The sequence below is a fragment of the Tripterygium wilfordii genome, chromosome 19, assembly GCF_013401445.1.
Source record: "Tripterygium wilfordii isolate XIE 37 chromosome 19, ASM1340144v1, whole genome shotgun sequence".
NCBI classification, from domain to species: domain Eukaryota; kingdom Viridiplantae; phylum Streptophyta; class Magnoliopsida; order Celastrales; family Celastraceae; genus Tripterygium; species Tripterygium wilfordii.
In genome coordinates, this window is record NC_052250.1 from 13179195 (window position 1) to 13206473 (window position 27279).

Genomic DNA, 27279 nt, shown 5'->3' on the forward strand with positions numbered 1-27279 from the left:
TCTCACCTCGCAAACACTCAAATTTGGGGACATCAAATATTGACAAATGACGATAATAATAGAGGGGAATTCTTCTATTCATTATACCCTAAGAAATTCTCCCCTCCAATTCAAGTAGGGGTGAAAACTATTGTCCCCTCAAACTATTAAAGAAAATATGACCATTTTATCGCATTTCTAATGCCCATAACAGCAATTTAATGTCCTTAAACCCTGTGCACGTGTTAAACTTGACCGCTAATAACCGGTTGGTGGACACCTATCATCCAATGACACAGGCGGAACGGTAATCTCGCAAACGCAGAAAGGGGTTTAAGCCCATAAACAAAAACCCTTCATCAGTCAGAGCCTCGTTTTCTGCCTCCCAGATTTTGTTCCTCCAATTCGAAACCCTAGAATTCCAACATGAGCTACGCTGCATACAAGATGATGCACTGGCCAACTGGTATCGAGAACTGTGCTTCGGGGTTCATCACCCATTCTCGCGGCGACTTCGTGCCGCAAATTCCGACCAACCCGCCCGACGATCTCGAATCGGAGTGGCCCGCCAGGCGAGGCATTGGACCAGTACCGAATCTCGTTGTCACCGCCGCTAACATTCTTGAACTCTATGTAGTTAGGGTTCACGAAATGGGCACCCGGGAAGCTAGAAACTCTGGCTACTTGAAGCGTGGTGGCGTCATGGATGGGGTCTCCGGGGCTTCTCTCGAGCTTGTATGCCATTACAGGTTACGTCTTAATTTTTCAAAGTCAAGAAGTAGTTGTATTTGTTAAAATTAAGATGAAATAGTCATCAGCAGCATTCTATATAACTTGTGCCAGAATCATATTTCTTAACTGTTATTGAATGTTTGTTACAGGTTGCACGGTAATGTTGAGTCAATTGCGGTGCTATCTGTAGGAGGTGGTGAGAGTTCTAAGAGAAGAGATTCTATTATTCTGACATTCAAAGACGCCAAAATTTCCGTTTTGGAATTTGATGATTCAATCCATGGTCTTCGCATCAGGTAAGTATATGCATACATCAGACGCTTCTGGATTGCATAATTTGATTGGATGTTTGTATTATTGTTCCTCAGTTGTTAAAAGAGATGTTTTCAAAGAATAATTTTCAGCGACTTGAGCTGTTCTTTGAGGTTTATTAACATACCTCAGCAGTAAACGTGGGCATGATTCTCAAACCCTCAGGGTGCACATCTAGTACCAGAACATCCACTATGCCGGGAGGAGTGTGCAACTCTTATGCCAATCACCACAAGGAGGATCACTAAAGGGGCTATCTGAGACATGTACAACCTTTGTGTTGGGCTATTGATGCAGCGAGGGCAACAACACAGGCCCAGCAATAAGCGGGCCTAACTACCCACTAGAAAACCGGTTGACTAGTGTTAGGATTGGCCCACTTATATACTGCAACTCTGGGCCAGTCACCATCGATGTGGGATTCCTCCACAACATGGACTATTCATCCTGCATCATTCCCTCCTGCCACAGAGAGCACGTCCTTGTGCTCCAACTCCCCAGGAGAAAGTACACACGGGCAAGCCCCCGGGGTAGCGAGGGCAACAACACAGGCCCAGCCCAAGCCCAAGCCCAGCAATAAGCGGCCCTAACTACCCACTAGAAAACCGGTTGACTAGTGTTAGGATTGACCCACTTATATACTGCAACTCTGGACCCGTCACCATCGATGTGGGATTCCTCCACAACATGGACTATTCATCCTGCATCACCTATGCACATGAGTTTTTAACCTTCCTAGAGCTGGGGAATCACCCTGATTCAAGCATAATTTTAAATTCTGTGAAGATCCTAAAAGCCCATCTCCCATTCAGTCTAATGATTTTGACTGCCATGATGCATAAGGAAATGAGTAGTCTAGTGGGTTTTGGGTTAGTAACTTGACCAGGAAGAATAGACAAAACTTTGAGGATCTATAACAACTTTATCAACTAGTGGGATTGGGGGGAGATAGAGAGAGAGAGAGAGATTAGGGAGGGGGAGGGGGAGGGGGAGGGCGAGGGCTGGGTATTATGGAAAAGGATTGGAGAGATTGAAGGATGATTGGTCCCTCTGCATGTACAGCTGTGTACAACCTTTTTTTAGTTACAGATATACCTTCTATTTTTGTTACATCACAATATGAAATACAGTCTCTTAACATTTCTCCTTGTGAATTTTGATTATTAATGTCCTAATATATGGTCTCTTGAATATGCATTAGTGCGGTTACAAATTTAGTTGCACATCACATCACCTCACTTCGTTGCTAGTCTGTTTAAAGGCATTGGCTTTATTCTATATTTGAATTCTTTGCTTGAGTACTTCCTTTCCTTTTTGTGATGGTTATCTTGTCTTTAGTGATTTTCCTGTCCATAAAAAATATTCTTTGATGTGCGTGGAAGTTTGTGCTGAAAATTTATTTATGTTTAGAACGATTCAATCTTTTTTGCTATACCAGAAGTTATGCTTATTCATATATGTTGATGCTTATCTCAGCTCTATGCATTGTTTTGAGGGCCCAGAGTGGCTTCATTTGAAAAGAGGTAGAGAATCATTTGCAAGAGGGCCGTTGGTAAAGCTTGATCCGCAAGGAAGGTGTGGCGGCGTTATTGTTTATGGTTTGCAAATGATAGTACTTAAGGCTGCTCAGGTCTCGTTTATCTTGTGAAATTCTACTCTGTTGCTGCTTTGTTTATTGTTTAACTTTTGTACTTCTCGAATTTTTGTTTTCACCCATGATGTAGAAAATTAATGCAATAAACCTTTCCTGAACATAAATTATGCTTCTACTCGAAGCCTTGACTGTGTCATATGTTGTTATGAGTGTAGCTCCAGCAATTCAGATTGGTTGAGCTGTCATTTTTTTAAATTTTTTTATAGAGAAAATGTCATGGTACCGCAGTGGTGTCCCAGAAAGTGGCAACCAGGCTTGGCCTTTCTGTAGACACCTGCTACTTTCTGTATTTGGAGGCCCTTACATACACATAAATGACATTATCCTCGACTCCATTTTTGCTTCAACTTGAAGTTTCATGAATATGTAGACTTGAGTTATAATTTAGTCCCACCAATGCTCTCCATTTCTGATATTGCTTTTGGTTGAATCAAATTTCTTAAATTTCTTAATGTTGTATATATCAAAAAAAGAGAGAAAGAAAAAAGAAGCAAGAGAACAATCGCTTTTTAATGTGGGTGGTACCGGAAAATATGTGGCCCAGTGGTAGAGTTGCAGGGGTGCAACCTAGAGGTTACATGTTCAATTTCTGGAATAGTCTCTCCACATATTATGTGTTGGTAAGATCTACATACATCTTGCATGTCCTTGCCCACTACGGGAGCCCGCCTTGTGCACGAATGTTGTTTACCTACCTAATGCGGGCGGTAATGGTACTGTATAGTCAACTAGTCATAGATGAAGCAAGACTGTAATGCATAACTAGATTATAGCAGACTAGAATGCGACAACTGTTGTAATAAATTTGATAATTTGTTGATTACAGCTATTCACATTTTGATCTAGAAGTCAGGACTATTAACTTCTTGCCAAACTGGCTGTCAAGGAAGTACATTTTTTTATTAACGTATTAAACCCCCAGAAGCCTTTTTTTGATGGCCGTTATGACTAAAGATTTTCATCGTTTAGTTTTGAAGCAATTTCCCCCCTTGTTATCTCTCTATCTCTATCTCTATCTCTCTCTCTTAATTCTTAGACTGATTTTGCTGTCAGGCTGGTTTTGTTGGAGATGATGATGCTTTTAGTTCTGGAGGTGCCATTTCTGCTCGTATTGAATCATCTTATGTTGTAAATTTACGAGATTTGGATATGAAGCATGTAAAAGATTTTATATTTATACACGGTGAGTGTTAGTCACTAATTAACTTAAAGCCATACTTTTGAAATGCTATTTTATGAACGATTGTGTGGTGGTTATGACTGTTGAAATGTTGAGCGAATGTGAGGATTTTTATTTACATTTTAGATGATGGATCTATTCTTTGGCAGGAAAAGATCTATGTGTACTTTTTAGACAGGCCCTGATGGAAAGTGTGGACCTGTGTTATGTTTTAAGTTTCTTCGCCACAATCTTATGGATACAGGTTCAATCCTAAAAAACCCGTCATTTTTTCGGGGGTGGGTGGTGGGGTTTGGAGGGGAGGGGAGGGTGGTTGTCTGCACACATGCCCTTCTCCAACCCTGCCTTCAGTAGCATGGAGCCTTGTGCAAGGGTGTTGTTTGACCAAACATGTCAAGATGGAAACAGTATTGTGATAGATGCTACTAATACATTGTCCATGATAGCAATGCGTAAGCCTCAGTTTTTGAAAGGGGGGGAGAAATAAAAAGTAATGGCTGCAACATACCGAACGTGAGTGATAATTGATGTTTTTGCCTATTTGTATAAAGGGCTGGTCTGAATGTTTTTGCCCATAGTATCAGAGTGGGATTACCTTGCAGATGTTTCTGGACTGTTATTTGACAGCCTGGTCCATCCTTGTATAAGGTTCCTCTTAGGGGGTTTTCTCCCTAACAATAATTGGGTTATACCTTCCTGCTGTTGTGTGAAATAATCAGGAACTGGCTAGTATAGAAGGTTGATTCCGAAGTAAAAAATTTCCTGCCCTCCGGATATTTGATCTATTGTCTTACCTCTTATAACATGTTATATAGGTTACATTGAGCCTGTGATGGTTATCCTCCATGAGCGGGAGCTTACTTGGGCCGGACGTCTTGCATGGAAGCATCATACTTGTATGATTTCTGCCCTCAGTATCAGCACTACTCTGAAGCAGCACCCCCTCATATGGTCAGCTACTGTATGTTCTGAACTTATCAATTCTTTATGGACACTAAAACTATAATGGAGAGGTTAAATAATCATAAATGGATTTAATGGTTTGTTTTGAAGAGTGTGTATAATTCTTTATGTTAGTTTGGGATGTTGCATATACTTGGATTGTGTTTGCATTGTAACTTTTGCCAGGTTGAAGTAGAGGGCATAAGAATGAAATTAGAGAACAATGTTATTGAAAGAAAGGCTAAAGCCACTAAACTCTAAAGGAAAAAGAGGTAAAAAGAAGACAAACTTTTGATTGAGGGTTGGGCTGTTGGGGTGGGGGGAGAGAAATGAGGATCAAGGAGAGCAAAAGCTTGTGCGTAGGTTGATATGCTCAGAACTGTCATGGTCTTTATATTTATTTCTTCAGCTTGCCAAAATGATTTTAATGGTGCACCATACACAGAAAATGTGAATATTTTCTACTAAGTAAGGCTAAAGTTTCCCTGTTTTGACTAGAGAAATGATTTAGGCAACTCTATTGTATTATTCATAAGACCTGAATTAGGCAAGTTTCAAGAATTGTTTTGAATTAGATGTTTTGTAAAGCATCATAGTTTGAAAGTTCTACTTGAGGAAATTGTGGCTGTGAACATATGTTCGAACCTTTCGAAGATCTAAGTAAAATGATTTTCTAAGCACTATAAACTTTTGAGGATGATGGGGGAGGCTAACTAAAATTGGCTTAGGAAGTTGCTGGCTGATTGGTTTAGGCTAATTTTGTGTGTGAAGTTAGAAGTGGTAAACAATTACGCTGAAGGCTTTTGGGAAACCCACTAAATATCTTGCTGAGGTTTTCATTGAAATGTTATTGATATTATTGCCTGCCTTTGTACTGGCTAGGTTTGTTGAAGCATATGCACAAGTGTTGTCAACATTGTACGCATGAACCATTCACAGATAATGCCCTTACGTTCTTATTGCATTTGTTTTTTGTCCCAGAATCTTCCTCATGATGCTTACAAGCTACTTGCTGTGCCTTCGCCAATTGGTGGTGTTCTTGTGATTAGCGCAAATGCTATTCACTATCATAGTCAGGTTGACATATTTCCTCGTATTACTAATTTACTGCTCAAGTTCTTCTTGTTGTTTATGGTTTCACTTCTTGCTTGGTACACTCGTCTGGAAGTTGTCTAGATGATTTATGTGGAAACTACTGATGCATAAAGATGATTAAAGTATGTCCTCTCTTATTTTTGCAGTCATCCTCTTGTGCTTTGGCTTTAAACAATTATGCTGTCTCCGCTGATAGCAGGTCTTGACTCTCCCTTTGTCTCTCCTCTCTCTTGGTCTAGTGAATCCCTCTCTCCTGGGAGTCTGGGACAAATTAAATATCTATTTGAATTTATATTATGTCACATGATTGATATGTGAAACGAGGGACCTACATATGAGTGTGAATGGTGTATTACTGTGGAACATTTTTCTAGTCGACTACTTAGCCTGTCGAGCTGTTGCTTGGGATTTTTTTTCTCGGGTGTTGAATGGTGTATCATTGTGAAACATTTTTCTAGTCGACTACTTAGACTGTCGAGCTGTTGCTTGGGATTTCTTTTCTCGTGTGTTTGTACTTTGTACGCCTTTTGCTTATGCGCATGTGTATGTGTATCCCTTGCATTTCTATCACTGAAATGTGTTTTCATTGCACTTCTGTATGTTTCGGGCCATTAACTAGTTTTGTGTTGCAAAGTGTGCATTGCATGTGTCTGAGTCGTAAGCCTCGGATGGGCTGCGGCCAGTTGAAATAGGATCCTTGTTTGTTGAATTCTATTAAATTATAATTCTCTCTTTTCCCTACCCTTTTTCTTGTTTTGTTGGATATTTGTTCTATTCTATTTCAGTCAAGAGCTGCCAAGAGCAAGTTTTAGTGTGGAACTTGATGCCGCCAATGCAACTTGGTTAAATGATGTAGCATTACTGTCAACAAAAACCGGGGAGCTACTCTTGCTGACCCTTGTTTATGATGGCCGGTAGGTCTTTCATATTTGTTCTTAGTTGAAAAAATATATTTAACTTATATATCTTCAATGTAGACCTGAGTTAATTTTTTGAGTTACTTTTCTGTCATCTCCTGACTCCTGATCTTTGGTCTTTTCTATATCTTCCTGTTCAGTTTTTGGTTTTGGTTATAAAACAACAACACCCAGGAGGTGCTAGGAAAATAGTATGTGCTTCTTTATCGGCCTATCTTAATGGTATCATGAAACCTACTTTTTATTTGGAGAACCTTGATGATATCCTTCTTGAGCTATTGCTGCTTTGTTAAGATGCAATTTAGAACAGGAATGAGCTAATGCTTTAATATGAGAGGGACACTGATGAGAATCAAATGGTTCAGAAAATTTGACATGCAATATTATGCTCTATATGCATACAAATGAGTGTTAGATGTCATCACAGTAAAGAATGAAATTATGATTGTCTGACGTTTTGTTGCAGATTGATTAGTGTAAAGCCTCATACATTTTTCGCTCTATTTTTTATGGAAATTTTCAATCCTTCAATCTTCCATTATACCAAGTTACATGATATTTCAAGGCGTGTGATAATCAACCTAAGAATTTTGTGTTTGATGGCGCAAGTATATCTAAGTCAGTTTTAGTGGAATCCAATTCATTTATTCTGAATAGCTCATATATTCATTTTTTCTGTTTTATGGAAGGGTTGTGCAGAGACTTGAACTTTCTAAGTCTAAAGCTTCAGTACTTACTTCGGTTAGACTCATTCTTACTTTCATCTCTTCATCTTTCTGTCCTTTCTCTTCCTATTGATTGAGCTTGCTTAACTGCATTTTGAATGTTGTCTGAAACTTTTTAGGAGATTACGACAGTTGGAAATTCATTATTTTTTCTGGGTAGTCGTTTGGGAGACAGTTTGCTTGTGCAATTTTCATGCGGATCGGGGGCCTCTATGTCGTCATCTGGTTTGAAGGAAGAGGTGTGTGTTGAAATTCATCGGCTCCATCTTTTAACATTGCCATTACGTTCAATCTGAAGTTACTTAATGGGCTAATGAATTTCTTTCATTGAAATTGTGTCACTTCCTGATATTTAAATATTGACTACTGTTGTCTGATTGTATAGTCAATCTTATTGTATTAAATTTGATGATTGATTTCTGATAAAGAATTATGCACTGATCTCCATTAGAAAACAACTTGATTAATTTCTTGCTTTCAGAAAATTTCTTAGTAAAATGCAAAACATTTTTCCTTATTAATTTTTTTGTAAGGTTGGAGATATTGAAGGTGATGTTCCTTCAGCAAAGCGACTGCGAGGATTTTCTTCTGATGGTTTGCTAGATATGGTCGATGGTGAGGAGCTTTCTTTGTATGGTTCAGATCCAAATAACACAGAATCGGCACAGGTTGTGTATCATTCCCTGAATATGTAGATTATTCCATCTGTTAATTTTGTGCTTTTCCAAGAGGGAGCAAATTGCAAGTACATTTTCCTGTAGGGAGGATGGCATAATTTCTTTTAGAACCAAGCTTCCTTGGCAATCACATGTATTCGTCAACCTCTCGCTCTTGCCTTTTTATTTGGTAAAGCGGAAAAAAAGAACTTAAATTGTTCATTCGGCTACGAAGTTCTATCAAGAAGTCAGAACTCTCTTCATCTTCCCGTGAAAGTGGTTGCTCCACTGATATACTGACCATTTATTTTCCTTTTACCCTGAAAGCTTGGATAAAATAGTACTCTTCATTTTATTCGAATTTCATCAAAGTTCAGGTGTGCAATTATGGATATTGCCATTGATTCTACCTTTCGTTTTATAGAGTTCACAATTTTTTTTTCTTCTGTCCTGCCATGGATGGAAATTTCTGCTCTGAAATTTGCTCTTGCACTCTGAGGAATTGTTAATTTTAAGTTGGCCCATCTCCATTTTGATAATCTTGAAAACAATCATGATGAGGATAGTTGGCTTTGTAAATTTGATCAATAAAGAAAAAAATGTTTGGTTACGCAATTTAACAGTTGTTTGGTGTTACTTCGAGAATTGTTGCTGTGTGTGTTTCTTTTTCTTCTTCATCCTAATAAGGGAATTGGGTTTTCTTAGTTGTTCCTTCATGTATGCAGAAAAGTTTCTCTTTTACTGTGAGAGATTCGTTAATCAATGTTGGTCCTTTGAAGGACTTCTCATACGGTCTAAGGATTAATGCTGACACAAATGCAAGTGGAATTGCCAAACAAAGTAATTATGAATTGGTAAGTTCTTCGAGTTTTTCTTGCACTACTTCAGTTTTGCATGACTAATATCAAGTATGATATGTTGGTAACGAGAACAATGTCTTAGAGGATTTTACTTAATCATGTTGGATTTTTTGCTTCTGTAATTCTGGTTAACTATTATTTAGATTATACTTTGTGAGATCTGATTTTAGTTAAGATATGATCTCATAAATATTAAAACAATAAATCCCAGGATTAATATTTTTTGCCATAATTTGTTTCTGTTTATTTCTCCAGGTGTGCTGTTCAGGTCACGGAAAGAACGGGGCTCTCTGTGTTCTTCGGCAGTCAATCCGCCCAGAAATGATTACTGAGGTTCATCAATAAAGTTCCATTAAGTTCCGTGCTAAAGATACTCCATGTGGTTTTAATTTTGCTTCTGGTTGCCTCTGGTATTAGCATGTCATAAGATGAATGGACAGTGAAATATTTTCTAAAATATGTTGAAGATATTATCGCAAGCTATCAGTTTACCCAACTAAAAAGAAAAAAAAAATATGCGATGAAATATTTTCTAAAATAAGTCAAGGATACTATTGCGACTTATCAGTTTACCCAACTGCAACGCTAAGTATGCGAGTATTTGTTTCAAGATTCACATAAATTGCATTTTAGGTGTGATGGTTAAAGATGTTAGTAATGGTTAAAATGCCTAGGACAAACTGTTTTGCCCTTATTACATGATTCACATGATTATCATATGAGAAATCAATTGCATTCTTTTTGGATTGCAAATGCATTGTTCATGTGTTAGATATTCTGGAGAGAAAAATCGAAAGGACAATACTTAAAGAAGAATCACAGAAAGAATATCTGCTGATTTCTGTGCTGTCATGTTTTTGCATTAACGTTAAATTCTTCATGTGATTCTTTCCTCTAAGGACAGTCTGTTTTAGGCCATGGGGAGACATACATACTCATAAGGACTTGGGGTTTTGTGATCGACAGGTTGAGCTACCTGCTTGCAAAGGTATTTGGACTGTTTACCACAAGAATGCTCGCAGTTATAGTGTAGATTCTTCTAAGATTTCTTCTGGTGAGGATGAGTATCATGCATATTTGATTATAAGCTTGGAGGCTCGCACGATGGTAATATTTTTTGCCCATGTACATTAGATGTTCACTAGGGTAGAAGAAAGCATAATTTTATTTTGTAATTATTTTGTACGTAAAGTAATATTTCCTTGGAATTGCGGATTTTGCTTTTTCTGTGCCTTGATGTGTTGATTAGGTTCTTGAAACTGCTGAGCATTTGACTGAAGTCACTGAAAGTGTGGGCTATTATGTGCAAGGAAGAACGATTGCTGCTGGAAATTTATTTGGAAGGTATGTGGATTCGGTTGTTTGGTTATTTTGCAGAAACCTATGTTGTGATGTCATCCTAGTCTGTGATGTTATATAATCTTCATGCATTATTAAGTGCTTATCATTTGCATAGCTTTTGAGTTTGTTGAGCGCAAAAAGTTTTTTTAACCACCAAATTCTGATTTTCGTGTCCTGGGTTCGCCTTGTTATCCTCTAGGAATGGTTTCTGTGATTTTGCTTTGTTGGGGCCCTTCTCATGGTATCTGTTATTGAATGCTATAACCATGTTTTGCTCTGTCAACTGTTTTGTAATTTCAAGTTTTTCGTTTGAAGGAAAGCTTTTTTCTTTTCTTTTCTTATTTTCCCCCTGGATGAGGTGAATTTAACACCTGCGCACAAGGCTCCCGCAGTGGGCGGGGTCGGGGACAATCATGATGTACGCAGACCTTGCCCCATATAATATATGTGGAGAGATTGTTTCAGGAATTGAACATGTGACCTCTAGGTTGCAACAAAATAGCATGGAAATCATTTTCTCATTGAGACACTCAATAATCGAAGGTATATCTTATTAAGGTTTCCTTTAATAGTGATCAAATAGATTTCATGTTAATAATTATTTTTGGTTGTATTTGATAGTACCCACTTATGCATTCATGTTGTGGGACTCCAAATTGTTGGGGATAAAGACTTTGATGACGACAATGGTTATTTTTGGCTATGCTTTATAGAATCTCTGGGTGTTAATGTTTTGTGCTGAAATGGATTCTAAATTGAGCTTCACTGGTGGTTGACAAATTTTCATCCATTATTCACAACTGCAATGCATACTTTTGTTAAAGGTGTGACGTCCTTTTTAAAAAAAAATTTTTTTACCTGATATTTACTTGGTGCCAAGGCGAGTTATAACGTCTACTGTTTTATGCACTCATAAACTCTTGGAGACAGACAGGCACAGACATTTAGAAACAGAGACAGAGAGAGGTGTTCAGTCTGCATGACATGCATCTTTTTTCTGTTTCAGGCGTCGAGTTGTCCAGGTCTATGAACGTGGCGCTCGAGTTCTCGATGGTTCATTTATGACCCAGGATTTGAACTTTGCCACTCCCAATGTGGAACCAGGTTCTGGTTCTGAGAGTTCCACTGTGTTGTCTGTTTCTATTGCTGATCCCTATGTGTTACTGAGAATGAGTGATGGAAGTATTCGGCTTCTTGCTGGAGGTATGTTTCTTTGAGTATAATCTTTTGAGGCATATATACATATGTATATATACACATAAATCTGTTAAGGTCCACACCATTCTCTTAAGATCCTCGTCAAACTTTTACCAACCCCGCTTATCAAGAAAAAAAATCTTTTAACCCCCCCAAGAAATACTTTGCTATCCTATATGGTTCACACTGTAACAATTATTGTCTTCTCCCCATGTCTTTTGATCTCATCTATGTTTTTGCTTCTTGAACTTGAAACTACAGATCCTTCTAGTTGTACTATTTCAATAAGTACTCCCACTTCCTTTGAGATTTCAAGGAGATCAGTATCTGCTTGTACATTGTATCATGATAAAGGACCAGAGCCATGGGTTCGGAAGACAAGCACCGATGCATGGCTTTCTACAGGAGTTGGTGAGGTCATTGATGGCGTAGATGGCGGAGCACATGATCAGGGTGATATATACTGTGTTGTTTGTTATGAAAGTGGTGCCCTCGAAATATTTGATGTGCCAAATTTCAATTGCGTTTTCTCTGTGGATAAATTTGTATCTGGGAAAACTTTACTTGTTGACACCTATATCCGGGAACAACCCAATGATCTCCAGAAAGCGAAGGACAAAAGTTCAGAAGAGGTGGGTAGCCAAAGCAGGAAAGAGAATGTTCAGAACATGAAGGTTGTTGAGTTGGCCATGCAGAGATGGGCTGGACATCATAGTCGCCCTTTCCTTTTTGGAATATTAACTGATGGAACAATTCTTTGTTACCATGCTTACCTATTTGAAGGTTCAGAAAGTTCATCAAAAGTGGAGGATTCTGTTTTTGAACAAAGCTCTGTTGGATCAAGCAATGGTAATGCTTCTAGGCTTAGAAATTTGAGATTTGTTCGCATCCCCTTAGACACTTACACTAGAGAGGAGATGTCAGAAGGAGCCCCATGCCAAAGAATTACCATTTTTAACAATATTAGTGGTTATCAAGGATTTTTCCTTTCTGGATCAAGACCAGCTTGGTTTATGGTATTCAGAGGACGGCTACGAGTTCATCCACAGGTCAGAAGTCTTGTTTATTTCAAGTGGTTTGAATTTGATATTTGGATGAAGTTTACTTACACTTTATATTCGTACTTATCCTTGAAAAGCAGTTGTTCATGGTGTCTTCACATGTCATGAAATTCATTTCTCACATTAAAGCATTGATACGGTTTTAGCCATCTTCAGGTAGTCGTCCAGTATTTTTTGGGATCCCCAGATGTTTTATTATCAATGCAATGCCAACTTTCCCCATTGTTTTTCTTTTTATTCCTTTTTGGGTGTTGGTTTTTATCTCTAAACTAATTGAAATAGGAAATTAGTTAGTGTTACTGTAAAAAAGTCTTTGGATAAACATTTTATTATACCTGCTTTAGTTCGAGTATTTATTATCTTCTTGGACTTCATATGTTGCCTCTTCTATCTTTTGTTTTCCGCCCTTTTCTTTTCGTTTGGGCTAAAGCTTTGCTCTTGTATTGTGCTATTTAGTCGAGCAAATATTCTTAAGTTACATTATGTTCTTGCAAGAAAATAGTACTTTATTTTTTGAATGAAAAGGAAATTTTATTGCAGGGCACCAAGGGGTTGCCACACCTAACAAAACAAATTGGAAAATAAAAGAAAAAATAGGATATGTCAAGGTACCATAATCCATTGCAGACCCTACTTCCATTATGAACAAAGAACCACAATCTAACATTATTGAGCCAGTTGTCAAATGCTTTTCCTGGGTCTCTGAGCCTCCAAATATTTGTCTGATTCATTTGCAACAAGATTTTCCAGCATGTAAGCAAATGGAACATGAATTTTTTTCCCCTTGCTAATGTTGGAATTATGAGAGAATATTACGTTTCTTGTAATTATGGGTTGTAAATATTCCCTTTAATTACTTTGATTTAGTTTCCTAGAATTAGGTTGATTTGATTGATTTAGTTTCCCTAATTTAGGGCTTTCAATGTAACTATATAATGTACAACCTCACAACATGAATATACAACACAAATTATTCAATTCTTCTTGGTATCGGAGCCTTAGGGTTTTCTTTATCATCACTGTTCACGGCACTGTTCACCGGCACTGTTCATCGGTGCTATTCAGACTGTTCACGGTACTGTTCACGAGTACTGTTCACGGGCAGTTTTCTCGGCTTTTTCTGGCAGCACGTATCTCTTTTGTTTTTCATTGGCTTCGGCAGCTCTTTATCTCAAGCGTGACTCTGTTCGCACCTGTCTCTTTTCGCACACATCTACCTCAAACATATTTGTGTGTATCTGTCTCTGCGCGCACCTGTCTCTCGTCGCGCGTGTCTATCAACTTCTCTTAGTGAGTGTTGCAAGTATCTTTGTTGGGTTATCTTTGGTAAATCTCTGTCTTGGCGTATCTCTGCCAGTCGTGATTATTTCACGAATTGATTCGACTACTGCCTAACTTTGGATAAAATTTTGCGATTTCTTGGCTTGTACTGCGGCAATTTATTTTTGCCGAGATGGATTATAGTCATCTTTCACCAGATTTGAGCCAGCTCCAGTCCCAGATTGCTCAACTCCAGTCCCAGATTGCTCAGCTACAGTCATTAGCTGTTATCGCTACAGGTACTCCTACTGCTTTCCATGGTAAGTCAGGGAATCCCACTTGGATTTTGGATTCTGGGGCTAACAACCACATGACTGGTGAGCTTTCCACCTTCACCTCTTTTGTTACTCCTATCAACCAATCTGTCTGTATTGCTGATGGTACTTCTCTCCCAATTCGTAGTCAGGGCAGTGCCCGTTTGTCTTCGGATATTACTCTTCCTTCAGTTTATTATGTTCCTAAATTTACATGTAATCTTCTCTCTGTCAGTCGCCTTGCCAAGCACCTGAATTGTGCTGTTGTCTTCTTATCTGACCGTTGTTTTTTACAGGACCTGACTTCGAAGAAGATTTTTGGCAGGGGGTTTGAGCATGACGGCCTCTACTATTTTGGTGACCCACCTTCATCTGATGTCTCATCGTCTAGTCTTCAAGCTTCCACACTATCGGTTCTAGATCCTTCTACTTTATCTTCCTCTATTTTTTCCCTTGCTACTGTAGATTTGTGGCATGCTCGTCTAGGCCATGCGAATTTTCAATATCTATGTTCGCTTTTTCCGCCTTTGAATAAAGCGTGCAAAAATTTTAAATTTCATTGTGAGGTTTGTGAATTGTCCAAACATACACGCACTTCTTATATTCCTCGCATGCGTCGTTCTCCCGCTGCATTTGACCTTGTTCACTCTGATGTCTGGGGACCATCTCCCACTACTGCTTTTTCTCAACATCGTTATTATGTTACCTTTATTGATGACTACACTCGATGTACTTGGGTTTATCTTATGAAAAACAAATCTGAAGTCTTTGATCATTTCACTAATTTTCTTCACATGGTTAAAACTCAATACAATACTGTTGTTCGTGCCATTCGGTCTGACAATGGCGGTGAATATCTCACCAATGAGTTTCGCACTCAACTTGCTCAAAATGGGATCCTTCAACAGCTCACGTGCCCCTACACACCTGAACAAAATGGTGTCGCGGAACGCAAGAACCGTCACATCATGTCTGTCGTTCGATGTCTTCTTCGAGGTATGAATGTCCCCAAAACTTTCTGGCACTTAGCTGTTCTTACTGCCACGTACCTTATCAATCGTACTCCGAGTCGGGCACTTCAGGGTGCAACACCCCTTCATGTCCTTCGGCCAGGTACTACTCTGTTTTCTCTTCTTCCTCGTGTGTTTGGTTGTACCTGTTATGTTCAAAATCGTAGTCCCTCCCGTACCAAACTTGATGATAAAGGGAAATCTCTTTATGGCCTTAAGCAGTCTCCTCGGGCATGGTTCGGCCGCTTCAGTGAAGTTGTGCTTGCTATGGGGTTTGTTCAGTGTCACTCGGATCACACATGTTTCATTCGTCGCCAGTCTCAGGGCAAGTGCATTATTATCTCAGTCTATGTTGATGATATCCTTATTACTGGAGATGACTCCCCAGGTATTGTTCACGTAAAGGATGATCTGCGAAAATCCTTTGATACTAAGGATTTAGGTCCCCTCCGATATTTTCTTGGCATTGAGGTTGCTCGTTCTCGCCGTGGCATATTTTTATCCCAGCGGAAATATGTTCTTGATCTTCTGCAGGATACGGGTATGCTTGGTTGTAAACCTGCCTCTACTCCTATGATTCCTAACCTCAAGCTATCACCAGACTCAGGAGATTGTTTATCAGATCCATCAATGTATCAGCGTCTTGTGGGACGTCTTATTTATTTGACAAACACAAGACCAGATATCACGTTTGCTGTTAGTGTTGTTAGTCAGTACATGCATTCTCCACGTACTTCCCATTTGGATGCTGTTTATCATATTCTCAGTTATCTCAAATCTTGCCCTGGTCTCGGATTATTCTATGCTTCTGGAGAGATGTCAGGTCCACCATCTAGTCTCTCATGCTATATACCATCTGATCTCTCGGGCTACACTGATGCTGATTATGCGGGTTCCATAAGTGATAGGCGTTCTACCTCTGGCTTCTGTACTTTCCGGGGTAATCATCTTATCTCATGGAAAAGTAAGAAGCAAGCAGTTGTTTCTCGATCATCAGCTGAATCTGAATATCGTGCTATGGCTCAAGGTACATGCGAAATCATGTGGCTTCGTTCTCTCCTCACTGAATTGGGTATTTCTGTAACAGACTCGTCCTCTTTATTCTGTGATAACAAGTCTGCCATCATGCTATCATCCGACTCAGTTCTTCACGAAAGAACTAAGCATATAGAAGTTGACATCCATTTCATTCGGGAAAAAGTTCGGTCTGGCATTATCACTCCTAGGTTTGTTCCTTCATCGGCTCAGACTGCGGACATGTTTACTAAACCAATAGGTCCTTCTTTACTTAAGTCATCTCTTGTCAAGCTGGGTCTCGTCAATCTCTTCGCACCAGCTTGAGGGGGAGTGTTGGAATTATGAGAGAATATTACGTTTCTTGTAATTATGGGTTGTAAATATTCCCTTTAATTACTTTGATTTAGTTTCCTAGAATTAGGTTGATTTGATTGATTTAGTTTCCCTAATTTAGGGCTTTCAATGTAACTATATAATGTACAACCTCACAACATGAATATACAACACAAATTATTCAATTCTTCTGCTAATGCACAGTGCTATTTAGGCCTATAGTTCATATCATCCTCTATGGAATTAGATTTGACCCAGCTAAATCCCATAAACTTCAAAGCCATATCTCGAAACTTTTTGACCCTGACAATGGAGGAGGTGATTAACTTTGATTGCTTAGACATTTTCATAGATACGTGACTTTCTACTACAAAGTCCTGGCTTTCTAGGCACTGTAACTTCCTATGAACCATTAACCTTGCTTTAATTAGTTGCTTCAGTTTGTTTTCGGCTTTTGTTTCGTTTTGTTCTTCGTATCCTTTTCTTTCAGCTTCACCTTCTTGGTGGCCTCTAATAAAGTTTCTTTTGCATTCAAGAAAAAAGGACACTTTACGGTCCTTGAATTTTCTTTGAATAGAAACATCTACTTGTCAAGTGCCACCCGATTGTGCCAAAGTTATAAAGAGTGAGAATATTACCACAAATGGCTTCCCAGATGAAGGCTTCTTTGGTTGAAACTCTTGGCTTCCACACCACTTCCAAGGGAAATCATTGTTGCTAGCTATTGCTCTATAAAAGCTTTTCACCTCGAACGCACCATTGTCAATTTTTTTTCTTAGTGACGGAATCCTTTCTTCCATTGTGAACTAGAAGACCATGGGTAGCTTGCCCAAACATGTATTTCCCCAACTCCCAATCAATGGCAATAAAATCATCCAGAGTTTAAATGAAAATTCAAATTCTTTTCTCCACAAGCTTTCTAATTACACGGTATATCATCCTCATGATCATCCACCTTTTCGTCCCTAACAGTTTGGCTACATGAATAATTAAGAGTAATCATGTATAGCCTCGTATATTTTCTCTCTACTTCCTTCCATTTTGTTTTCAGTCTGCTTTTCCTCTTTATTACATCGAGTTTTATTAATTCTTCTTACTGCTACACCACTTTCTCTAACATCATAGGAGATATTTTCTGAAAATCCCTTTTGAAATCCGCACAGTTTTAGTGTTTTGGAAGGAAATGTGCTTGTGGATATTGATGAAAAGGGAAGGATATCTGTTAGAATCGACTGACGCTGTTAACTACCTTAAGTATTGCTCCTCTAATCTTTTGTTTTTTGATATTGTTGAATGTTGTGTGCTATTTCTCAACCTCTCTCTTTCTCCTTGTCTTTTCGTTCGTCATGTTCTTTTATAGTAAATTGAATTTTGTTTTGCAGCTGTGTGATGGATCTATTGTTGCTTTTACTGTTCTTCACAATGTGAATTGTAATCATGGGCTCATATATGTTACATCACAGGTACTCTTTTGTTTGTTTTCCCCCCTTCCGTTTGAAGAATCCCTTCTGCTCAATATACTCTATGTTTTGGCTTATTGATAAATGTGTCCATATTCATATTCTGTCCTATAGGGCCTTTTGAAGATATGCCAATTGCCATCTACTTCAAGCTATGATAATTTTTGGCCTGTGCAAAAGGTGGTTACTTTTCCCTTTTTTGGCACGCTCGAGTTTCCAATCATTCATGTGCTCATCGGAAAATTTCTTTTGTATTGTTTAGATTCCACTGAAAGGCACCCCACATCAAGTCACATACTTTGCTGAGAAGAAATTGCATGCTCTTATAGTATCATTTCCTGTGAGTATATTTATTTCATTGAATTCCAAACTCTTCTCATCATTAATATCTTTATTTTTTGCGCGTATGTTTGTGTCTATGAGCTATTATGACATTGCACATAAACACCCCACATAATCCAAACTTTTTTGATGCTTTACTTGTTGTGAAAGGGCATCAGTTTAGAGAAACTATGTGCTCTACTCCAAAAAATATAAAACAGGAGAAAAATGCTTTTGACTTTGAGATCACTTGGACATGTCTTCACAATAAGTATGATGATAATTTTGATGGAGAAAATACCAATTCAAATTGAATGTCCATTTTGATGTATCTCCAGGAGCACATTGACTCCGGTTTCCTGTCTTTGTTAATTGTGTTCTGTTCTCATTGCTTTATTCATGCTTTATCTGCTAAACATATTATAGTCCTTTCAGCACATTAGTAATTTTGTTCTGTTCTTGTTTCTTTATCCTTGCATTATCTGCTAAGATATGTTATAGTCCTTTTGGCACATTAGCTGAATGATGATTAATTGATAATAGTTTCTCGTTTTATTCCACTGCCCAAAGTTACAACATTGAGTAGCAAACAAAAACTTTCCATTATCTCAGTTATTACTGCATTTATCTTTCAATGTCTTAGATCATTTGTAACTTTTAAGTTTCATTTAGGCCCCGTTGGTGCGATTTGCATCAGGATTGGATAGTGCATGGATACGGATATGGATTCCACAGTTTGGCGCGTCATTGACATTGACATTGACATTGGAATGGAAGGCTGAGTGTAGTTTGAGACTAAAACACAAAATTTTGAGAAATAATTTGTCATACGTAGCATGAATAGCATGTTATACACAGCATGTACTTTGTAACTGTGTACATATATTTAGCCATGCATATAGCACAAATTAAGAAGTGTGTAATGTATATAGTCAGACATAATATATACCAATTACATATATTTATTATTTATATTGATATATCACATATCCAATTTGCACTATATGTGTGTGTATGTTTGTGTACATAAATTCCAGCTCCTTGTGTGGGGACATGCAAGGATTGTTATTTCTTGAAGACCTCCATCCCTATAACAACCGAACCCCATGGATCTAGAAATCCAGCTCTACTAATATGTACCTCCAAAGACAACCTAGACTCCTGCTTGCTTTTCTTTAGTTATATCCAACTTCATCACTCGGACTAAATGGTTCCTTATAGTTTGTTGCCATTGTTTCATTCATCTTAAATGGCCTATATATTTTATAACGATTGTAGAAATGTCTTTTTTGGTAACCTACTACTTAAATAGAGATCTAACTTCAATTTTATTTAGTTCTTGGGAGGTATAATTCTAGCATATTTTTATGCAGGTTCAGAAGCCATTGAATCAAGTTGTTTCTTCTCTGGTTGATCAAGAAGCTGTCCATCAGATTGAGAATCAACATTTGAATTTTCAGACTTATACTGTTGATGAATTTGAGGTCCGTATTTTGGAACCGGGAAAATCAGATGGTCCTTGGCAAACAAAAGCTACAATCCCAATGCAAAGTTCTGAAAATGCTTTGGCTGTGCGAGTAGTTACACTCTTTGTAAGTTTGTCACTCTTAACAATTTCTTGGCGTCACGTTGTGGTCGACTTTTTATTTATTTATTTTGCTTTTCTGGCAGGGTACTTGTTTGTGTTTGTGTGTTTTTTTTTGTGGGGGGGGGGGGGTGGATGTTGGTTTAAGAGTGATTGATGGGATAACACTCCTTCTGTAGGAATCTTCCTCCTTCAAGAAGTCAAAAGTTTTAAAGAAAAAACTGATCAACCATCTTCCGCTGAATGTTGGATTCAGAGGCAAGTTTTAGGATTGCACTAAGCATCAATCATATGATCTGTCCCCTGCAAAAGAGGACATTGGACACCCAAATATTAAAATTAAATAAATGAATCATGGTAAACCAGGCTTAATTTTTTTTGGTAAAATTCCCCAACCTAACATGCCCACCGGACAACTGGGTCAGCTTTAAACTCGCGCCGTCAACCCAGCCCACTCCACGCTGGCGACAATTTAGATCGGGCCGAAGTCCATGCAGGGAGTTGAACCTGTGACCTCCCGCATTTGAAAGGAGTTACCAAGTCATCATCCCAACCAAAGCTTCTTTGTTGTAAACTAGGCTTAATGCAATAGCTAGATAAACTATATTTATGGACAGAATGGAGCTAGCCAGTTAAATAACGGCTAAAGATTTAGGAAATATTAGTAAAGATGAACTGTTGAGAAAACCCATTCTATGGGTTAGATTAGATGTTGACCTTTTTATGTGCAAGCATTACCTGGATGAGGATGACGATCACATGTTTAACAAAGACTACACCAAGATGCATGGTCGAATTGTGCTAGTGACGGAGACCTGATGAAAAATGGTAAAGATTTATGAAGCTTGAAGCTTGAAGTGCTCAAAGTGGATTGTAAAGACCAAAGCTGTAGACTTGCCAAAATGCAAGTGTGAGTAGTGCTCGACTGATATACAAGCATTGCGCATACTTTTTTTCGAATTCACTATTTTTCTCTAAATTCTTCTTCGACTGAATTCAATCGGTCGAATTTTTGCTGATTTCGTGCTCGTATCCTTCAAAGGTTTCCGTTTCACTATTATCCCCATTTGGATATATCAAGTAGCCTTGACAATTTGGGGCCAAATGGATGTCTTTATCTTTTCTTGTTCTAGTATTAGGTGCAATATGGCATTGTTGCTGAGGAGATTAAGGTCTGGAGAACTCTGCAGTAATGTTTCTAAGAGAAAACTATTCAGATACTTCCTTTGGCCATCATGTGGTTTATCTAGTTCAAGAGAAACAACAAGACTTTCAACGACAGAGCGATCAGTAGGCTTTTTGATAGACAACTGTTTAGCAACCTGATATTCTGGAGCTCTGATCTTTGTAACAATGTTTTTAGCCTCTTTGTATCTCTTCTTTCTGCACTACCTTGGTACTTTTTAACAAAACCTTTTCCATTAAAATTTTTATGAAATGGTGCTATTTAAATTAGGAAATTGGAAACATCTGGCTTGAACTTTTCCAAGTTTTATCATATATATAGGCACATATATAGAACAGACAGAAAAAGAGGACTCTTCCAAGAGAATAGTGTGATCATTTCCTTAAATGTTTTTGAAAATTTCTTGTAGTGATTTTGTGTTTTATTGCAGAATACGACGACACAAGAGAATGAAACACTTTTGGCTATTGGTACTGCATATGTTCAAGGGGAGGACGTCGCAGCGAGAGGCCGTGTGCTTTTGTTTTCAATTGGAAAGCATACTGATAGTTCTCATAATTTGGTATTTATTTGAATTATCTGTTTTTCTGCTTTCTCTCCTCCTGCTCTGTTGTATCTATAACTATTGCATTGTGAACTTTACCAGTTACGAATTTGCAGTCTCTGGACTCTCCTTTTTTTCCCTCCCGTGTTCGCATTTTACATCACTAATTCATCCCTTCTGCAGGTTTCGGAGGTTTATTCCAAGGAATTGAAGGGAGCTATATCAGCTTTAGCTTCACTTCAAGGTCATCTGTTGATTGCCTCTGGTCCCAAAATCATATTACATAAATGGACTGGCACTGAGTTAAATGGTGTTGCATTTTATGATGTTCCACCGTTACACGTTGTGAGCTTAAATATTGTAAGTGGCATTTCACTCCAATATTTTTTAAGATTATAGTTATTTATGATGCCTCATGTAATTGAAAGTTGATTCTTTATTGCCCTGATGTAAATGGTCTAAATTTCTAATGGCATTGTTATCAAACGGGTAAACTTGTGGTTTGGTATGCTGCAGAGTTCTCTCCTTTGAATACGTTCTTACAGTTGAACTCCAATTTTAATTCAGATGTTTCACATTATAATACTAATTTATTACTCTTCTCTTCTCTTCTTTTTTTTTTTTTAATTATCTGGGATTGCCTTTCTGTATTATTTTACCTAATACTGTTTACGATTCAATTCATTCTGAATTTTTCATTAGTATTGTATTAGGATTTTTCCCATTCTAATTTATCGTATGGTTATTGGGAGATTCGAGCAAGCCAGCGTACAGGATCTAGCAGTACGGGTTAGGATTTTTCCCATTCTAATTTATCATATGGTTATTGGGAGATTCGAGCAAGCCAGCGTACAGGATATAGCAGTAAGGGTCACAAAAGCGTCACAACTTTTTTGAGTTAAAAAAATTATTGCACAGGCACCAAAAAAGTTCCAACAACCAAAGCACTAGACTTTAGGAGCTTGAATCTAAAAGTATATGAACGATTTTTCATGTACGCTGATTTTTATTTGAGTTCTAATAATTAGTTGTTTTTTACAACTCATAAAATTAATGTTTGAAGCATTTTGAAGTCCTTGGGATGAAGGTTTTTTTTGAAATTTCTTTGTTGGAGGATGGGTGTTCTGGAACAGCAATCATTGGAATGCATGGTGGAAGGTTGCCAAGGTCAAAATGAGACCAAAAAAAATCAATTTCATATTAGAAGATGCCTGGATCATCTCTTAGTTAATAACATGACTTTTGCTACACATCAGATTGAGGCAAAATTTCCAGCTTAGAAAAGCTAACGGTAAGTTCCAACATTCAGTTTTCGGAAGGATTTATGAATTTCAGCATATTCATGGTTAAAAATGCAACTAAGGCAACACTGCAATCGAGGAAACTGCTATTGGACCTCTAAACAGAGGGGGCTTCGTCTCATGAATTTGATAACTTAAGCAAGGCCTAGAAATCTATAATTCTCATCAAATACTCTTGAGATTTGAAGAAGCCATCTATGAAGTCTTGAAGCTCCGTGCTTATAAAATTCTAAGAATTCTTCATCACTCTTGATTGTTCATTCTTGACATGAACATACAACCCTGTTGGTTCTAACAAGGTTCTTAACACTTTTCTTGTGGTGGTCTAGCAAGGGTTTGATGAAGGTCAACATCAGGAGGGTTCTAAATCTTGGGATTCTAGTGAGCAAGGCAAGCTTAGAATTTAATTTTTGGTTTCTAATGTGGGAGATGTAAGTGGGAAGTCTTGTTAAGAAATTGTGGTCTGGTGGAGAGTTTTGGTCCGTCTGTTTCCCCCACCTAGGGTTTTCCCATGCAAATCATATGCCATTGTTTTGTTTTCTGTGTCCGCATTATCGTATTGTTTTGCACGCAACGTCAAAACTCATGTCTAATGCACTTTTTATTTATCATTGTACTATGTTTGCTCACTGCACCTTGGCATATTCTATAGAATGCGTATCTTTAGGATAAAGTTTTGGCTTGTTGGGTATGTTCTGCTAAAACCTAGAGGTCATGGGTTCCATTTATGGAAACAGCCTCTCCATTATGCAGGGATAAATCTGCACAGATCTTGCCCTTCCACTATCCCACCCTCAACTCAGGGGCTTGTGTACAGGAGCTGTTAACCAATAGAATGCTTATCCTCCTACAATAAAACAAATCTATGTTAATTAATTTAACTTGCTGCCAATATGTGTTTTTATGTGATTTATGCTCCTTGTCAGGCTTGTCTCTCTTACTTTGCTGCACAATTTTTGCAGGTCAAAAATTTTATCCTGTTGGGTGACATTCACAAAAGCATATACTTCCTAAGTTGGAAGGAGCAGGGATCTCAACTTACTTTATTGGCCAAGGATTTTGGCTCGCTTGATTGTTTTGCGACAGAGTTCTTGATTGATGGAAGTACTCTAAGCCTCATGGTTTCAGACTGCGAAAAGAATGTTCAGGTTAGCAACATTGGTATGCGTTTGGTTCTTTGTGATGCAGTACACAATCTTATTTGATGTGATGAATTTTGGTGAAGTGGACTATTATTTGTGAGCTTTGTTTTCTCCCACTTGTTTTTAGACGTGTTGTTTTGGTGGTATCAGAAGTTTCAGCATGAGCCACTACCATTTATGGTAAATAGGGAGGTTACAATTTGAATAGAGAATTAAGTGTCATTTAAAGGATCAACTGTTTTTGTTCCAAAAGACTAGCTGCTGGTGACATGTCAACCTTGGCTGGATCAAGATCCTCTTAACAGGGCCATAGTCCTGTTAATTGGAGTTGCTTTGTCTCTATGGTGCTAAGAAGCACGGACACTCTGTTTTGGACAGAGTATCAGTGTCCGACACGGATACGCCCGGACACGTGACAGATACGTCTGTGGCTCTGGAGACTGTCTTCTCTCGAAGATGATGGCCCCTTCTGAATCTGGACTTGAATTATCATATGGGTCCTTGCTATGCCTGTTCTGCTGTTGCCATCTTCAAGATGACTTTGGTTGCAGCATTCTGCTGTATCTTGGGAATATCTGATTCTGAGCTGAAATTCTCAGGAGGGTGGATATTTTCAATTCTTAACTTGTTTCTTAAGTTCTTGATATCTTCTAAAAGTTTTATAATCGTCGACTTGGTGTTTAGATGTCTGCAACCTATCATTGGAAACATTCTTTTTTCCTTGGCGATGATTTATACTGCCATGATTATCTGAGTCATTCTCATGGGAATCTTGTATTGAGAGTTCAACATCAGCTCATGCCGCCTCTGCTGCATAGAAACATTGGCAGTACTTTACGACTATTCTACCCCCATTTCTGCGGTAGTATGATTTATTATTCACCGAAAGTTGCTTTGGCTAATGAGCTGAGTTTTCCTCCCCAAGCTAGTTGTTTTGTTCTATATGCTTCCTGGGAAATTTCTCTTCTACTCCAGACCAGTGAGGGATTCTGTATTCATTCTCTTCACTCAATTTTTTTTGGTGGTAATCACGATGACGTGTTTCTTAGACTATGTTCTTGGTTGAGTGGAGCAATGCTTTATCCACTTTCTAGACGAATACATAATGATAGATTCCTAGCAGTGGCAAATTTGAAAGTTATATCGTAAGAAAGATTAAAATTTGTGCCATTAATTTTAGTATTTTGGATAAATAAGCACCAATATTTGGGGGTGCGGCCCATAAAAAGCATCATATAATCTCTAGGGATCCCGCTCATGTCAAACAGTGGGATGGACAGTATAGGCTATGGCCCATTGGTTACATCCATGATATTCACAACATGGGGCAGAAATGAATTTTGAACATCAATTGTCTATAATCTTGTGCGGCTTGGTTTATTTTTCAACTTTCTGTTTCAAGTTTTTGCAATTACATATTTAAACATCTCTAAGCATCTCACCTTGCAGTTATAATTACTGATTGTTTAGTAATTACTTATGTTAGAGAGATTTGAGGTTGCATTAATCCCATAAAAGGGCCACACTTGACTTTGAATACATGCTAGAATGGAGATTAAAATAAGGCTATTAAATGGCTCCTGGTGTATGGATGGATGAACCTTCCTGTTTAATTTTATTGTTTATTTCTGCATTTCTTTCATTCTTATTTCCATGTTGGTTGGAAAAATAAGGACTTTAGATGTGACATTTGATGGCGTTGGCAGATTTACTTATCTTTTGACTTTTTTGCATTTTCCAAAACAGATATTCTATTATGCCCCTAAAATGTCTGAGAGTTGGAAGGGACAAAAGCTTCTCTCAAGGGCTGAATTTCATGTTGGCGCCCATGTGACTAAGTTCCTGCGGTTGCAGATGCTACCAGCTTCATCTGATCGAGCTGGTGCTGCTCCAGGCTCTGATAAAACCAATCGATATGCTTTATTATTTGGCACCCTGGATGGCAGCATTGGATGTATAGCTCCTCTCGATGAACTCACATTTCGTAGGTTGCAGTCGCTTCAGAAAAAGCTTGTTGATGCTGTCCCTCATGTTGCGGGCTTGAATCCAAGATCATTCCGCCATTTCCACTCAAATGGAAAGGCTCATCGGCCTGGCCCTGAAAGCATAGTGGACTGCGAGCTGCTTTCCCAGTGAGTTACATCTTCTTTCGAGCATTTATTAACTAAATGCTTGTCTTGATACTCGATTCAACTCTTTGTTTTCCTTTTAACAGATATGACATGCTGCCCCTCGAAGAGCAGCTTGAAATTGCTCAACAGATTGGGACAACTCGTGCGCAAATTCTCTCAAATTTGAACGACCTTTCTCTGGGAACAAGCTTCTTGTGAGTGCAGTGGATCAGAAATCTTCTCGTGGGATAATATTAAAGCAGACAACAGCTTAAAGAAGGGGCAGTATATGATGATCTATGGCTGAGGCTCGAACTTCTGCTTTGTTTCTTGAAACAGGGGGACTTTCAATTGGATAGTATTTCTTCTTGCAAAAAACTAAGGTATGAGGTTTTGTCCACATCAGACCTTTAAGAGCGGCCTTGGGCAGGACAAGTACAAAATTTACAATTTGTGTATGTGTATGTTGGGCTGCCATCTGCAGATTTCCTTGATCAGCCGTTAGGAAATTATATTTGTTATCATTGTCTTTGTATTTTAAGACTATTGGAAGTGGACTGTATCTTAATTTCTGAATAGATAATTGACCGATCTCAATGTAAGATTAATGAATTGTAGAGCATTATGTAAAACTTACACACTGTAAGAGGAACATTTGGCTGGTGAAATTTATTTGCATCTTAGAACAGAAGTGGATGACCCAATTAAAGGGATGGATCATTTTTCAACAAAAGTTTGCACATGCCTGCCTGCATTATTATTTATTGCAACAGGTGTTGTAGTGTCTGTCTGTATTTTATCTTTTATGCCTGGAAAAAGAAAATAATTCTCGTTCAGTCTTTTGTTCCAGCACTATTTAGATGTTTCGGATTGCCTATGAGGCTGAAATATTTTTCATCTATGGAATGGTATGGTACCATCAGTTTTGAAGTCTTTACTATCTAGCAACAAGAGGTAGTTTGGTTGACAATTAACTAGGTAAGGCATATGTGTCTAAAGTTCGATTTCAATCGTAAATATATTTCTCAAGCAAAAAAAAAACCC

General features: G+C 38.2%; 1 protein-coding gene across 3 annotated transcripts; it reads left to right on the plus strand.

The window, feature by feature from the left end:
- Nucleotides 1–262: 262 nt before the first annotated feature.
- LOC119985335 (cleavage and polyadenylation specificity factor subunit 1) lies at nt 263–26926 on the plus strand. 3 transcript variants are annotated; one of them, XM_038829606.1, is made up of 26 exons: nt 263–728; nt 861–1007; nt 2500–2653; nt 3731–3860; nt 4673–4818; nt 5781–5876; nt 6041–6093; nt 6680–6808; nt 7501–7552; nt 7656–7775; nt 8070–8204; nt 8918–9046; nt 9308–9385; nt 10019–10159; nt 10302–10396; nt 11400–11596; nt 11852–12639; nt 17968–18048; nt 18160–18225; nt 18308–18385; nt 19740–19958; nt 21568–21699; nt 21865–22041; nt 23945–24130; nt 25871–26256; nt 26340–26926. In XM_038829606.1, the coding sequence occupies exons 1-26, from the start codon at nt 406–408 to the stop codon at nt 26452–26454; spliced, it is 4353 nt and encodes a 1450-aa protein (XP_038685534.1). In that variant the 5' UTR covers nt 263–405; the 3' UTR covers nt 26455–26926. The 3 variants fall into 3 exon arrangements, with proteins under 3 accessions (XP_038685534.1, XP_038685535.1, XP_038685538.1); XM_038829607.1 differs by lacking the exons at nt 263–728; nt 861–1007 and having other exon boundaries at nt 2500–2598; XM_038829610.1 differs by lacking the exons at nt 263–728; nt 861–1007; nt 2500–2653 and having other exon boundaries at nt 4673–4808.
- The last annotated feature ends 353 nt before the right edge of the window (nt 26927–27279 follow it).